This window comes from Bubalus kerabau, chromosome 7 (assembly GCF_029407905.1).
Source record: "Bubalus kerabau isolate K-KA32 ecotype Philippines breed swamp buffalo chromosome 7, PCC_UOA_SB_1v2, whole genome shotgun sequence".
Taxonomy (NCBI): Eukaryota; Metazoa; Chordata; class Mammalia; order Artiodactyla; family Bovidae; genus Bubalus; species Bubalus kerabau.
In genome coordinates this window covers 10,319,363-10,334,742 of record NC_073630.1, presented here as the reverse complement: position 1 = coordinate 10,334,742, position 15,380 = coordinate 10,319,363, and the positions used below count along the sequence as shown (strand labels likewise).

General features: G+C 41.3%; 1 protein-coding gene across 9 annotated transcripts in view; it reads right to left on the bottom strand.

The window, feature by feature from the left end:
* The window catches only part of HERC3 (HECT and RLD domain containing E3 ubiquitin protein ligase 3), a 144,660-nt gene that overhangs the window by 80,230 nt on the left and 49,050 nt on the right, over positions 1–15,380 (bottom strand). For 8 of the 9 annotated variants that reach the window (XM_055587616.1, XM_055587608.1, XM_055587613.1 and 5 more), the window contains 6 exons: positions 14,737–14,896; positions 7,514–7,590; positions 6,311–6,532; positions 4,649–4,740; positions 2,986–3,116; positions 2,253–2,413 (listed from right to left, as the gene is read on the bottom strand). In XM_055587616.1, the coding sequence (XP_055443591.1) occupies positions 2,253–2,413; positions 2,986–3,116; positions 4,649–4,740; positions 6,311–6,532; positions 7,514–7,590; positions 14,737–14,896 (843 nt within the window). The remainder of the gene's footprint in view (positions 1–2,252; positions 2,414–2,985; positions 3,117–4,648; positions 4,741–6,310; positions 6,533–7,513; positions 7,591–14,736; positions 14,897–15,380) is intronic. The other variant, XM_055587612.1, reaches the window with a different exon arrangement.

Genomic DNA, 15,380 nt, shown 5'->3' with positions numbered 1-15,380 from the left:
CTCTAACCCCCTCTTCCTCCTGCCAACTGCCAGCTAGTCCTGACCTCGTTTTTATTTTTTCATTCTAACTCTGTCATGACACTGAAGTTTAAAACAGTCACTACTATAAACCGTAACGTCAGCTAAGACACCACTTACAGCATCTGAGTGTGGAGGTCTGCAGCCACTTCCGGATGAAGCTCCATGTCCTGCTTCCGCTTTGCCTCCCATCTCACTGTGCCCACAGCGACACTCTCACACCACCGTCTCACTCAATTCTAATGGCTCCTCTAATAGCACCACCTCATAGCTCCATGGGAGAAGGCAATGGCACCCCACTCCAGTACTGTTGCCCGGAAAACCCCATGGATGGAGGAGCCTGGAAGGCTGCAGTCCATGGGGTCGCTAAGAGTCAAACACGACTGAGTGACTTCACTTTCACTTTCCACTTTCATGCACTGGAGAAGGAAATGGCAACCCACTCCAGTGTTCTTGCCTGGAGAATCCCATGGATGGAGAAGCCTGGTAGGCTGCAGTCCATGGGGTCGCACAGAGTCGGACACGACTGAAGCGACTTGGCAGCATAGCTCCATGCCTTTCCCTTCTACCACGCCCAGAGCACGCTGTGTTCTCCAGGAATGGCGCCCCCTAGAGCATGATGGAAAGGTGCTCCTGGTACCCGTAGTTCCATGGTACTCACCACAGCCTACCCCTCCATTGTCCTCTACCTAACTCCAAACCATCCCTTAAGACACACCTCAAACTTCCTCTCTATGGAACACTGTGCTCCCAAATTACCACGAAGGTTCCTAAAACCAGCATTTACATAACAAATTAAAATTCACCTACTTACATTATAAGTTTTATCCTGTAATTAAACTTTGAAAACTTTGTGGTTTAAAATTAACCTACATACTGGAGTTTTTAAAAATTGGTGTATTTCTTAAATATATGCTTTCCTAACATGAGTACAATGCCTTAGAGAAAAAGAAATTTATAAATGATAGATAAGAGGACACCTAGCCATTTTTCCACTTTGGGGAACATGATCAAAACAAAATCTTATTTATTTTACATTTCAAGTTCCACTACATTCTCAGATGCTCATATATTCATTCCATGAATATTTATTGAGTGAAAAGTTTGTGCCAGACCCTGTGCTATATGCCAGGTTTACAAACAGGAAATGACTCTGAACCGGGGTCTCCTGCATCGCAGGTGGATTCTTTACCAACTGAGTTATCAGGGAGGCTCGCCCTGTACTTAAGTTTCTCATGCTCCAGAAGGGTACTTATGGTTGTTACTGTTAAAATTCTGATTAAGCCATAACTGTGCCACTTTATAGTCTTCAAAATCGAAATCAGTTATTAAATCACAGTTCTTTGTAATGACTCTCCATCTCCATTTAAGCTTCTGGATTTATTGCTTCAAGTCACTCTTACTGAACAACTGCCTTATTTTGATTTCCAGTGAAATGAACACTGTGTTACTTAACTATTCTTTAAGAAATAGAAATGGCATGAAAAAAGATCATGTCATATTGTGACCAAAATAGCAATCATAAATGGAAGCTAACAAGAATTCAAGCATTAAAAGCACTGGCTTTAAAGTTCACAGAGAACCACCTAGTGGTTACCAGTGGCAAGCAGTGTGGGGAGGGGCAATCCAGAGTTGCAGGGGGTGCTAGGTACAATCTACTGAGTGTGAGATAGCCTACAAGGATGTTTTGTACAACACAGGGAATATAGCCAATATTTTGTGATACCTGTAAACGGAGTGCAACTTTTTTAAACTGTAAAATTTTAAAAAATTAAAAAGAACACAGGTTTTAGAAAGAAGCAGGCCTGGGTTTAAATTCTGTTCCCAGAATCTACATCATTTTGGGCAAGCTACTTAACCTCCAATTGATTCAGTTTCCTCCTCTCCAACATGGGGATAATAACCACTAGTTTTTAAGGTTGTTTTCAGTGCTTAACATGGTAATGGAACTTGGTTAAGCCTTCAATAAATATGAACTTTCATTATCAGCAACAATAGTAAATAAAATGGATACACCACAATCAAAATCCTTATGACCAAAATAGAATTTTTGCTTTATTCTCTAGAATCTCAACTGTAGTTAGTAAGTGCTCAAATATTTGTTGACTTTTAGAATATCTTGTATTTATTCCCTCCAAAAGACCTCAAGGTTAAAAAATAAAATAATACATGTTCTATAACAAGAGTTTTTAGCACTTAAAACACCATTAAATTCCAATAAGCATCACTCTTACCAGCTCTGGCTGAAAGCTGGCCACTGTGGGCAGCCCAGTAACCTTTCACAGGAGAAGGGCACTTGACGTTACAAGTGTGTCCAGTTCCTAACTGACCTCTGGCTCCACAACCAAATGCATAGATGAGTCCAGAAGAAGGCACAAAGGCTAGGGTGTGTTGTCTAGGGGAAAACAATGTGAATTAACCCAACAGCATTGTTTCTACTGATAATGAATGAATACACACACCGACTTTTAATAACCATACGTGAGCACAGCAATTCCTACAGGTGACCCCAGAAGCCTACCCCCTTGTGTTTACATGTGCTTATTTTTGCAGCCCTGGATCTTCATAATACTGCCCTTCACTGATACCCTAGGTCATTGGGATGGTGATAAGACCTGGAAAGAGTTTAAGGGCCTACTGCATTGGGGATGAACAGAAAGAGGTGGGGAAAATCAGCAAACTTTCCAAGATTTCTTTGAGGCTCTCTCACTTTCCTTTCTACATGTCTCCCTCATGTCATGCTATTCTTTATCCCCAAAGAACTATACTGGCCCCATGTAGCTCTGCTTCTCTAAAACCCTTCCTTGCCACACTCTGCTCAGATTGAACTCTCTCCAAATTTTCACCATAGGTATGCATGCAGTTGATTTCTTAAAACAACACTGGTTAGGAGTAGCCACATCACTACAAAGACAAGATCCATTTCTGAGTCTTAATAGATCTAAGGAAGTTCTTAGGAGCACTCACCTGCCACAAGCAATTTGAGTGACTTCACTGCCCATCAGCTCCAGAACTCTTCTTGGATTGACCTCATCATTCATAGAATCATGTCCAAGTTGCCCACAGGAACCAGCACCAAAGGTAAACACACCTCCACTCTAACAAGGAGTAAACACCACATAAGTGCACTGTGTCTCTGAGTTTGGATACACTCCTCTAACTTCTGTATACAAAATTAGTATCACAACAGTCTGTACAAGACACTATGCCCACTTGACTCTTAGACAAATCACTTCTTTGGAATGTTCTCTAAATAGAAAAGAGAATTTTTAAAAAGAATTTAAGACTACATCTTTATGGAACAAAGACAGTATTGCTCAAGGGAATGTGTGTCATCTATATATAAATTTTAAAAGTAGTTTAAAAGTACAACAATGTTAATAAACAGGAATACAAAAAAAGAAGAAAAAGGTAGGTGAAATGAGATGAACTTTACATGACCATTCATATGTAAGAAATTACATACTCCACAGACTCCTAAGATTTTTTTTAGCAGCTGTACTTACAAATACTAAAGCATTTTATTAAAGTAAATCTTTAACAGTTTGTTCAACACAAAAATACTTTTTCATTCTCTCCAGATGTGACTGTCTTAGAAGCAAAAGAAATAGGTTGAATAATTTTAAAACATTAATTACATTGCTCTTTCTTTTTTCATCATTCAGTCGCTCAATCACGTCCAATTCTTTGTGACCCCATGGACTGCTGCCCTCCAAGCTTCCCTATCCTTCACCATTTTCCAGGGTTTGCTCAAACTCATGTTCATTGAGTCAGTGATGCCATCCAACCATCTCACCCTGCCTTCAATCGTTGCCAGCATCAGGATCTTTTCCGATGATTTGGCTCTTCCCATGAGGTGGTCAAAATATTGGAGCTTCAGCTTCAGCATCAGTCCTTCCAATGAATATTCAGGATTGATTTTCTTTACGATTGACTGGTTTGATCTCTCTGCTGTCAAAGGGAGTCTCTCAAGAGTCTTCTCCAGCACGACAGTTGGAAGGCATCAATTCTTTGGTGCTCAGCTTTATTTATGGTCCAACTCTCACATGCATACATGACTACTGGAAAAACCATACCTTTGACTAGATGGATCTTTGTTGGCAAAGTAATATCTCTGCTTTTTAATATGCTGTCTAGGTTTGTCATTGCTTTTCTTTCAAGGAGCAAGTATCTTTTAATTTCATGGCTGTAGTCACCATCCACAGTGATTTTGGAGCCCAAAAAAGTAAAGTTTCTCACTGTTTCCATTGTATCCCCATCTATTTACCATGAAGTGATGGGACCAGATGCCATGATCTTCATTTTTTTAATACAGAGTTTTAAGACAGTTTTTTCACTCTCCTCTTTCACCTTCATCAAGAGGCTCTTTACTCACTCTTCACTTTCTGCCATAAGGGTAGTATCATCTGCATATCTGAGGTTATTGGTATCTCTACCTGCAATGTTGATTCCAGCTTAGGAACACAGAATATTGCTATATGTATTTCAAGGTTATATATATTGAACTATTTTTATGTTTATACACTATTCCTACTCTCTATAAAAGACCTTATCAAAAATAATCAAGTAATGATAATCATCCTTATTATAGAAGTACCACAGAACAAACCAGAATACTGAAGTTTCTTACTTTTGTAAGAACTGCTGTATGTTCTTCTCCACAACTGATATAGACGACTTTCTGTGTTCGCAGGAGCTTCACATGGCAAGGAGACTCCCGATCTAGAAAAAGAGAAATATCAAAAAGTCAGTATCATCTGTCTTTGAGATGAAATATGCACAGTTCTTTTAGCCTCAATTTTGGGCCCCCTGATTCCTGATTCTCCTCTTCAGCTTGCTGCCTGAACCTCCACTTGGATGTCTAATAGACATCTCATTTTTAACATATTTAAGGCCTAATTCCCCATAATCTCCGACTCTGCCCACCTTCCTCCCTACTTCCCCATACAGTTTTCCTCATTTCATAAATGCAGCTTTACCCTTCCACTTTTTCCTCTCTTTATTTCAAAGTACATCCAACAATGAGGAAAACCAACTGGCCCCACCTTCAGAATATATTCAAAATCCATCTTTATTCCCACCGCCTCCAAAGTGGTCTGCTAGCTTCCCCGTGGACCGATTCTAGGCAAAGTCAAGTCAGATTACTGTTCTCAACACCCTCAGTGTCTTCCTCTTTCACTGAGAGAAGCCAAAATCCTTACCCTGTCCTTCCAGGCCCTACACTGCAGGGCCTCCCTTCCTCTCGGAGCTCCAGCTTTGTACTCCTCTCCCTGCTCATCGCATCCCCAAGCCTACCATGATTCCTCCCACATCAGAGCCTCTGCACACCCTGTTGCCTCTGACTGGAACAGTTTTCACCCAGCTCCTCTAAACACCTCCTCTTCTACTGGACTTCCTACAGGGCTCTGCTAAACACCTTATTCAAGAGGCCCTCCCTGGGTACCTTATATAAAATAGGAAACTTTCCTCTCAAAGCCCCTGACATACTGCATACATTTGTTGCTGTTCAGTTGCTCAGTCCTGTCTGACTCCTTGAGACCCCATGGACTGCAGCATGCCAGGTTCCCTGTCCTTCACCAGCTCCTGGAGCTTGCTCAAACTCATGTCCATTGAGTCAGTGATGCCATCCAACCATCTCATCCTCTGTCACCCCCTTCTCCCCCTGCCTTCAATCTTTCCCAGCATCAGAGTCTTTTCCAATGACTCAGTTCTTTGCCTCAGGTGGCCAAAGTATTGGAGCTTCAGCATCAGTCCTTCCAATGAATATTCAGGGTTGATTTCCTTTACAATTGACTGGTTTGATCTCTTTGCTGTCAAAGGGAGTCTCAAGAGTTTTCTCCAACACCACAGTTCAAAAGCATTAATTCTTCAGTGCTCAGCCTTCTTTACGGTCCAACTCTCACGTCCATACATGACTACTGGAAAAACCATAGCTTTGACTAGATGGACCTTTGTCAGCAAAGTAATGTCTCTGCTTTTTAATATGCTGTCTAGGTTGGTCGTAACTTTCCTTCCTAGGAGTAAGCGTCTTTTAATTTCATGGCTGCAGTCACCATCCACAGTGATTTTGGAGCCCAAGAAAACAAAATCTGTCACTGTTTCCACTGTACACATACTGGTTTGTTGTCTGTGTCTGCCCATTAGCATGCAGTCTCCACTAAGTCAAGGGTATTATCTGTTTTGGTCCTTGCTGCACCCTCAGTGCCGGACTCGGGGAGAGGACACAGAAGCTCCTCAGGAAGCACATATCAAACAAATGAAGTTAAGAGGGCCAGGTGAAGACTTCACCCACCTTTCTCATCACTGAGCCCAAGCTGCCCTGCATTATTCATCCCCCAGCCAAATACAGCTCCTGAGAGTGACAGGGCAAAGCTGTGGGCCCCTCCTGCGACCACCTGCGCCAGTGGGATCCCCTCCAGGGACCTCACCCTCTGTGGACTGGCTTGGGAAGGGAACTCCTTCCCCAGGCCCAACTGCCCATGGCTGTTTCTCCCCCACGTGAAGAACTGGCCATCTGAAATCAGAAGAAGATAACTGGTATTACCAGAAAGATACAAGTTTCATTCACAAATATAAACTTATTAGAACAATGGAATTCCCGTAGGGCTCATTTGTTAGTTGCCCACCCCACCCCCCACCACAACACATACCCAAGAGCAAGGAAGCAGACACACTGCATGGTGTGAGACTCTCACAATCAGAACTCCCACTTGTCATGACAACACAGAGATCAACACCCTTCAAAGGCTATTAATATTTATGCAAAGAAAAAACTAAATGTTTAAATCAGTTCAGTGTTGAATAGGCCAATTATCAGGCTTAGATCCACTAAGCAAAGGGAACTAGTTCTGACCATACCAGGACTACAAGAGACCGGGACTTCACAGGGTCCAGCTATGACCTGGACAACACCACAGAGAATCAAGCAGGACGTGTTAGTGCTGACTTCCTCACAAATTTATGCTAACAGAATATAGCAGCATATGTTGGCTTAGGTTTTCCTAACTTTTCCTTCTTCATTTATTTGGGTGCTTTATGGTGGAATATGGAGAAGGCAATGGCACCCCACTCCAGTACTTTTGCCTGGCAAATGCCATGGACGGAGGAGCCTGGTGGGCTGCTGTCTATGGGGTCGCACAGAGTCGGACACGACTGAAGCGACTTAGCAGCAGCAGCAGCAGCATGGTGGAATAGCCATATGAGTTGTAGCTAAGAAAAACCAATCCTCTGTTCAAGTACACTGATGAACAGTCTTGCCTCCTGCTGATTTTCCCCGAGAGAGGTGGAACAGCAGTGATAACCATCTTTTTCATCATCCACACCCTGAGAAAAGTATGAGCTACACAAGGGCTATCTTAGAACTGTCGCTGTCCAACAGAAATGCATAGACCCTAACTAGTTAAATGTATCTGGTTACATAACATCACATAAAAATACGAAGAGAAATGGTTCCCAAATTAACCCAACACTAGCATAGATTTTAATGTTACATTACCAGCCGCAAGAGCCAAGCAATGCCAGTTGCCACAGGAAACTTGTAATATTGTCTGCTGGTTCAGCTTTTGTATTAACCTAAAACAGAAAAGATTTTCCTTTTAAGAAGGGCATTCACAATGATTGGAAATATTCCCAACTAAATAAAATAGTTGTAATAAATAACATATTTCACAAAACACTTTTTAAAATCAAATATATGATCTTACATGATAAAGTTCTATTAAGTCTTTCACTAACCTCCTGCATCTTTGGTAGTTACCACTTAAAAGGAAGAAACCCTGCTCTGCACTTAAACCCATTACCACAACCCTGTGTTAATGTCTACCTTGTCATCTCCAATTCAGAGACAAAAGGAGTAAGCAGCCAAAGACATACCCTAAGAACACAGCTGATATCTAAATGGCTTTCAAATGAGAGCAATGGCATGATCTAGCAATCTCACTTCCAGGTATATAACCAAGTAAACTGAAAGCAGGGTCCCAAAGAGATATTTGTACACCCACATTCACAGCACCATTATTCACAAAGGCTATAAGGTGGAAGCAACCCAACTGTCCATCAACCGATGACCAGAAAAACAAACGTGGTATATACATTTGGAATATGTATGCACTGGAATATTCATCACTCTTTAAAAGCGGAAATTCTGACACATGTTACAACATGGATGAAACCTGGAATTATGCCTAGTGAAACAAGCCAGTAACAAAAAGAGAAACAGTCTATGGTTTCATTTATGTGACGTATCTAGACTAGCCAAATTCATACAAATCAAAAGTCTAATGGTGCCTGCCAGGGGCTAGACGAGGAGAAATGAGGAGTTTTCATTTAATGAGTGTAGAGTTCTATTTCTACAAGAAAAACAGTCTGGAAACTGGTCACACAACAGTGTGAATATACATAACACTATTAAACTGTACACTTAAAATGGTTAGGATGGTAAATTCTTTTGATTTTTTATTTATGTGTTTTTGGCTGTGTTGGGTCTTTGTTGCTGCGAGAGCTCTTCTCTACTTGCAGTGAACAGGGGCTACTCTTCATAGCCTTGCACGGGCTTCTCATTATAGTGGCCTCTCTTATTGCAGAGCATGGGCTCTAGATGCATAGACTTCAGTACTTACAGTGCATGGGCTCAGCAGTTGCAGTTCCTGGGCTCTAAAGCACAGGCTCAGTGGGTGTGGCCCATGGGCTTAGCTGCTCCATGCCATGTAGATTCTTCCACTCAGTGGATTCCTTACCACTGAGCCACCAAGGAAGCCCAAGATGGTAAATTTTATGTTATGTGTATTTTGCCACAATTTTTAAAAATTACTAAGGGCAATGCTTCTAAAACTCTTAATTCCCTAGGATGGTAAAGAGGAAGATCATATGATCACTTTTTAAAACTTGATCCTCTGCTTGCTTATGTGAAATAGATAAGAACAGTACCTATTCACAGGGCTGTGGTGCGAATTAAGTGAAAAAAATGTCTGGCACTGCCCAATAGAGTTGGACAGCCTGAGAAATATCTCCTGCTTCCTATTTTAATAATTCATAGGTTGCCATGTTCCTCTTCATTAAGTGTATTTCATGGGAACAAAAGACTCAGAGGGGCATTTTACAAGATAGATGTCCAACAGGGAAGTGGGGGTTATTTAGAGTAACAGGTAAATGTTGCTTTAACAGTTTATTTTCTCGGATATAAAAAAAGTTTACAGAGTTCACATACACATTTACTATCAAATAGAACCCAACTATTTTTTTATGGAGATAATTGTAAATTCACACGCAGCTGTAAGAAATAATACAGAGATCCCTTGCAGGCTTTATTCAGTCTCCCCCAGTGATGATATATTGCAAAACTATAGAAAAAAAATCATAACAGGGATACTGACAAAAATACAAACTACCAATCTCACTTCTTTGTCCCCAGTTTTATTTGTACTTATTTCTGTGTTTGTAGTATTTCTGTCACCTACGTAGGCTCATGCATCCACCACCATATTCAACGTTTCCAACACAAGGATTCCTCCTGTTTATAACCACCCCTCCCCTCCTCCATCATAGGCCCCTGGCAATCATTATTCTACCCACCATTTCCAAAATGTTGTCACTTCAAGAATGTTATGTAAATGTAATCATATAGTAGGTAGCCTTTTAGGACTGGGTTCTTTTTCACTCAGAATAATTCCTTGACCATTTAATATATACACAGCAATTTTTTCGCTGCATATATCAATAGCTTGTAGAATTCCACTATTTTCAAAAAATATTTATTTTATTTATGGCTGTGCTGGGTCCTCCCTGGTTGGGGCCAGCAGGGGCTACTCTCCAGTCGCAGTGTGGAGGCTTCTTACTGCGGTGGCTTCTCCTGTCGCGGAGCACAGGCTCTAGGACATGCATGGTTCATCAGCTGTGGCTCCCAGGCTCTAGAGCACAGGCTCAACAGTAGTAGCACAGGGGCTTAGCTGCTCTGCAGATGTGGGATCTTCCCAGACCAGGGGTCGAATCCTGTCTCCTGCACTAGCAGGCAGGTTCTTTACCACTGAGCCACCAGGGAAGTCCAGAAACCCACTATTTTTTAAAACTGAAAAAATTCATCCTGTCTTAGGGACCAATGTTTCAGAACTTTATGCAAAAAGAGTCCTTTTCCTGGCCAGTTTCCAATCAAATTCCCCACACTTCTCCCTTTATGGGTCACCATTACCCTTATCACAACCTTCACAACCACAGTTACAAAAAAAAAAAAACAAAAAAACAAACAGCAGGTCAAAAGAAAAAAGACAATAAGAAATTGTACCATAAGATGGAGAAAAGGATATATATGCACAAGCATACACTGTGTTTTACCTACTCATCTTACTCCATCCTCCCAACAACTTGGTAAAGGTACACAATACTACATAATTTCACTTTTAAGTTAGGAAACTGAGGCTCAGATAAGTTAAAACAATTTGCCCAAAGCAACTCACCTAATACGAACAGAGCCAATACTGGAATCTGAGGCTGTCTGACATCAAAGCTATGTTACTTCCCACAATACTAAGATAGGAATTGATGAATTTATCTTAATTAACTTATAAAATTTTATACAAACTAAAGCCTCAGAAGTCATCCATAATTTAGGCATAACTAATAGAAATAATGGCAGAAAGTGAAGAGGAACTAAAAAGCCTCCTGATGAAGGTGAAAGAGGAGAGTGAAAAAGTTGGCTTAAAGCTCAACATTCAGAAAACAAAGATCATGGCATCTGGTCCCATCACTTCATGGGAAATAGATGGGGAATCAGTGGAAACAGTGTCAGACTTTATTTTTCTGGGCTCCAAAATCACTGCAGATGGTGACTGCAGCCATGAAATTAAAAGATGCTTACTCCTTGGAAGAAAAGTTATGACCAACCTAGATAGCATATTCAAAAGCAGAGACATTACTTTGCCAACAAAGGTCCATCTAGTCAAGGCTATGGTTTTTCCTGTGGTCATGTATGGATGTGAGAGTTGGACTGTGAAGAAAGCTGAGTGCCAAAGAATTGATGCTTTTGAACTGTGGTGTTGGAGAAGACTCTTGAGAGTCCCTTGGACTGCAAGGAGATCCAACCAGTCTATTCTGAAGGAGATCAGCCCTGGGATTTCTTTGGAAGGAATGATGCTAAGGGTGAAACTACAGTACTTTGGGTACCTCATGCGAAGAGTTGACTCATTGGAAAAGACTCTGGGAAACTGGTCAACCACTTGTAAAAGAATGAAACTAGAACACTTTCTAACACCATACACAAAAATAAACTCAAAATGGATTAAAGATCTAAACGTAAGACCAGAAACTATAAAACTCCTAGAGGAAAACATAGGCAAAACACTCTCCAACATACATCACAGCAGGATCCTCTATGACCCACCTCCCAGAATATTGGAAATAAAAGCAAAAATAAACAAATGGGATCTAATTAAACTTAAAAGCTTCTGCACAACAAAGGAAACTATAAGCAAGGTGAAAAGACAGCCTTCAGAATGGGAGAAAATAATAGCAAATGAAGCAACAGACAAACAACTAATCTCAAAAATATACAGGCAATTCCTACAGCTCAATTCCAGAAAAATAAATGACCCAATCAAAAAATGGGCCAAAGAACTAAATAGACATTTCTCTAAAGACGACATACAGATGGCTAACAAACACATGAAAAGATGCTCAACATCACTCATTATCAGAGAAATGCAAATCAAAACCACTATGAGGTACCATTTCATGCCAGTCAGAATGGCTGCGATCCAAAAGTCTACAAGCAATAAATGCTGGAGAGGGTGTGGAGAAAAGGGAACCCTCTTACACTGTTGGTGGGAATGCAAACTAGTACAGCCACTATGGAGAACAGTGTGGAGATTCCTTAAAAAACTGGAAATAGAACTGCCTTATGACCCAGCAATCCCACTGCTGGGCATACACAGAGGAAACCAGAAGGGAAAGAGACACGTGTACCCCAATGTTCATCGCAGCACTCTTTATAATAGCTAGGACATGGAAGCAACCTAGATGTCCATCAGCAGATGAATGGATAAGAAAGCTGTGGTACATATACACAATGGAGTATTACTCAGCCATTAAAAAGAATACATTTGAACCAGTACTAATGAGGTGGATGAAACTGGAGCCTATTATACAGAGTGAAGTAAGCCAGAAAGAAAAACACCAATACAGTATACTAATGCATATATATGGAATTTAGAAAGATGGTAACAATAACTGTGTATACGAGACAGCAAAAGAGACACTGATGTATAGAACAGTCTTTTGGACTCTGTGGGAGAGGGAGAGGGTAGGATGATTTGGGAGAATGGCATTGAAACATATATAATATCATATATGAAACGAGTCGCCAGTCCAGGTTCGATGCACGATACTGGATGCTTGGAGCTAGTGCACTGGGACGACCCAGAGGGATGGTATGGGGATGGAGGAGGGAGGAGGGTTCAGGATGGGGAACACATTGTATACCTGTGGTGGATTCATTTTGATATATGGCAAAACCAATACAATATTGTAAAGTTAAAAAATAAAATTAAAAAAATAAAATAATAACAAAACAAAACAAAAAAGACTCTGATGCTGGGAGGGATTGGGGGCAGGAAGAGAAGGGGACGACAGAGGATGAGATGGCTGGATGGCATCACTGACTCAATGGAGGTAAGTCTGAGTGAACTCCGGGAGTTGGTGATGGAGTTGGTTCATGGGGTCACAAAGAGTAGGACACGACTGAGTGACTGAACTGAACTGAATAGAAATAATAATAAATTGCTACTCTAACACAGACTACTTCATTTTTTGAAATGAAACGCCACTAATGACTTGAGTATTCGTTCAACAAATGAAATATTTTTGTCATGAATGTTATAAATCTTTTCCTTAATATTACATGCAATTTCACTAAAATAAGCCATCCCTTTTTTTATATTTCCACTCACCCTCTTCTCCCAAAATTAAATTAATTTTTGAAAGTAATGAACCCAAGACATGAGTCAAATTATTCTTACCTTCTCCGTGTTTCTCTTTTCCCTAAAACAGCTTTTGATTAAAGAGACAAAAATCTAAGAAGGGCAAAACAGAGGAGGAGGAAGAATGTATTGTGCTTTAAAAGGGACAATACTTGGGCAGGAGAGGCTGCTACTGCTGCTAAGTAGCTTCAGTCGTGTCCGACTCTGTGTGACCCCAGAGACGGCAGCCCACCAGGCTCCCTGTCCCTGGGATTCTCCAGGCAAGAACACTGGAGTGGGTTGCCATTTCCTTCTCCGATGCATGAAAGTGAAAAGTGAAAGCGAAGTCGTTCAGTCGTGTCTGACTCTTTGCGACCCCATGGACTGCAGCCTACCAGGCTCCTCCATCTATGGGATTTTCCAGGCAAGAGTACTGGAGTGGGGTGCCATTGCCTTCTCCTGGGCAGGAGAGGAGAGGCCATTTATTAACCAGACCTATATTGAGCAATGCATGTGCTAGAGCACCGTTAGCAATGGTGATGCTAAAATAAATAATCCAGTTATCCTGGCATCAAGAGCTCCCAGCTTTGTACTAAAGTTAGTTATTAAATTAAAAATTGCAATGAATGTGACTAGTACTGCAACAGGAAAACGTTGTACATTTGAAGTACAAAGGAATAGGAATTAAATGAAGGATTTAAACCAGTGGCCTCTTTGATCATTAAGAACCCTCAACAAACAGAGACGCCACCCCCAAAATGTCCACTTGAGAGTAACTTCAATACTACAGACATTTTCTTAGTGGTGAAGCATCTGTTAGCCAAATCATCTACGATTTTGTTGTTGTTTAGTCGCTAAGTGGTGTCTGACTCTTTTGTGACCCCATGGACTGTAGCACACCAGGCTCCTCAGTCCATGGGATTCTCCAAGCCAGGATACTGGAGTAGGTTGCCATTTCCTTTTCCAGGAGATCTTCCTGACCGAGGGATCAAACTTGAGTCTCCTGCATTGGCAGATGGATTCTTTACCACTGAGCCACCAGTGAAGCCCTCATTCTAAGATTTAGAATTAAGTAAATACTTAAGGGATTAAAAACCATTGTATTAGTACTTCTGTGTTAAAGAACTTATGTATATTTGGTATATTAGCTGTTGATAATGCTGAAGGTAATTTGGCCTATTATTAAAGAGTAACAGGTCAGCTCTGTGACTGAACTTTAAAGCGTCTAACTGAATAATTGATTTAGGCTTGCAATTTTAAGCTAAAGGTTAATAAGTGCAGCGTGTAAAAAGAGGTTTTTTAATTCAAACATTTAATGAGCTCCAAACACTACCAGCAACAGGCTATCAGAATAAATGAAGTATATTTCCCCAACAACTCACATTTTTTAACTGGAGATAAACACTTCTATCAGGCTTCCCTTGTGGCTCAGCTGGTAAAGAATCCGCCTGCAACTCGGGAGACCTAGGTTCAATCCCTGGGTTGGGAAGATCCCCTGGTGAAGGGAAAGGCTACCCACTCCAGTATTCTGGCCTGGAGAATTTCATGGACTGTGTAGTCCATGGGCTCACAGAGTCAGACACAGCTAAGCAACTTTCACTTTCAAACACTTCTACAATAACAATTCTGGGGACAAGTGTTGTAACAGTATAAGTCATGACAGTGACTCAAAGGAAACAACAATTATTAATTAAAGAAGAAAGCAGAACCCAAACCAAGGAGTCTAACAAAGAAACTAGCAGGAAATAACCTTTACAGTAACTGACATTCTTACCTGGGTACTGCCACAGAATCCTCAATAGTCATGAGTCCCAGCTGACCGTCACTACCTGCACCCCAGGAAAACAGCTGGCCCTGGTCACTGAGAGCCAGACTGTGGGACTCGCCACATGCCACATGGACAATGTGCTGATCTGCCAAAGCTCCAATTTGCTCTGAAAAAAAGAAAAAAAAAATCAAAGGAGGAAAATGTAAAGCCCAGAAATAGGAATTACACAGAATTAGCATCCTAGGCAGTTGCGTTTTTTAAAGAGAACCACTACATCTGTATAGAGAATATAAATTTCCTACGTTGCTGAAAGCCGTTGATCCAGACCCCAGTTACACTAGGTGGCGCACAGAGCTGGAGCAGCGCCCACACTCCAGAGGTTCTCTCCGCTGTCTGGGGCTTCTCCCTAGAGAGATGCCTTAACGGTTCAGTATTTGGAGGTGTGGGACCAGAGAGGACTCAGTGTAAATAGGAGTGAGGCTTCTTACTAAAAGCAGTGGGACTGAGGGAGAGTCTGCCTGGGAGCAATGAGCCCTTCCCCATCCACAAAAACACTCTTCTCTCCTCAGTTCTGTAACACAAATCTGTCCATATAGCTAGCCAGGAGGATTTCTCTGAGAAAACTGAGAAAGTTTCTCAGGCCCAAAAGA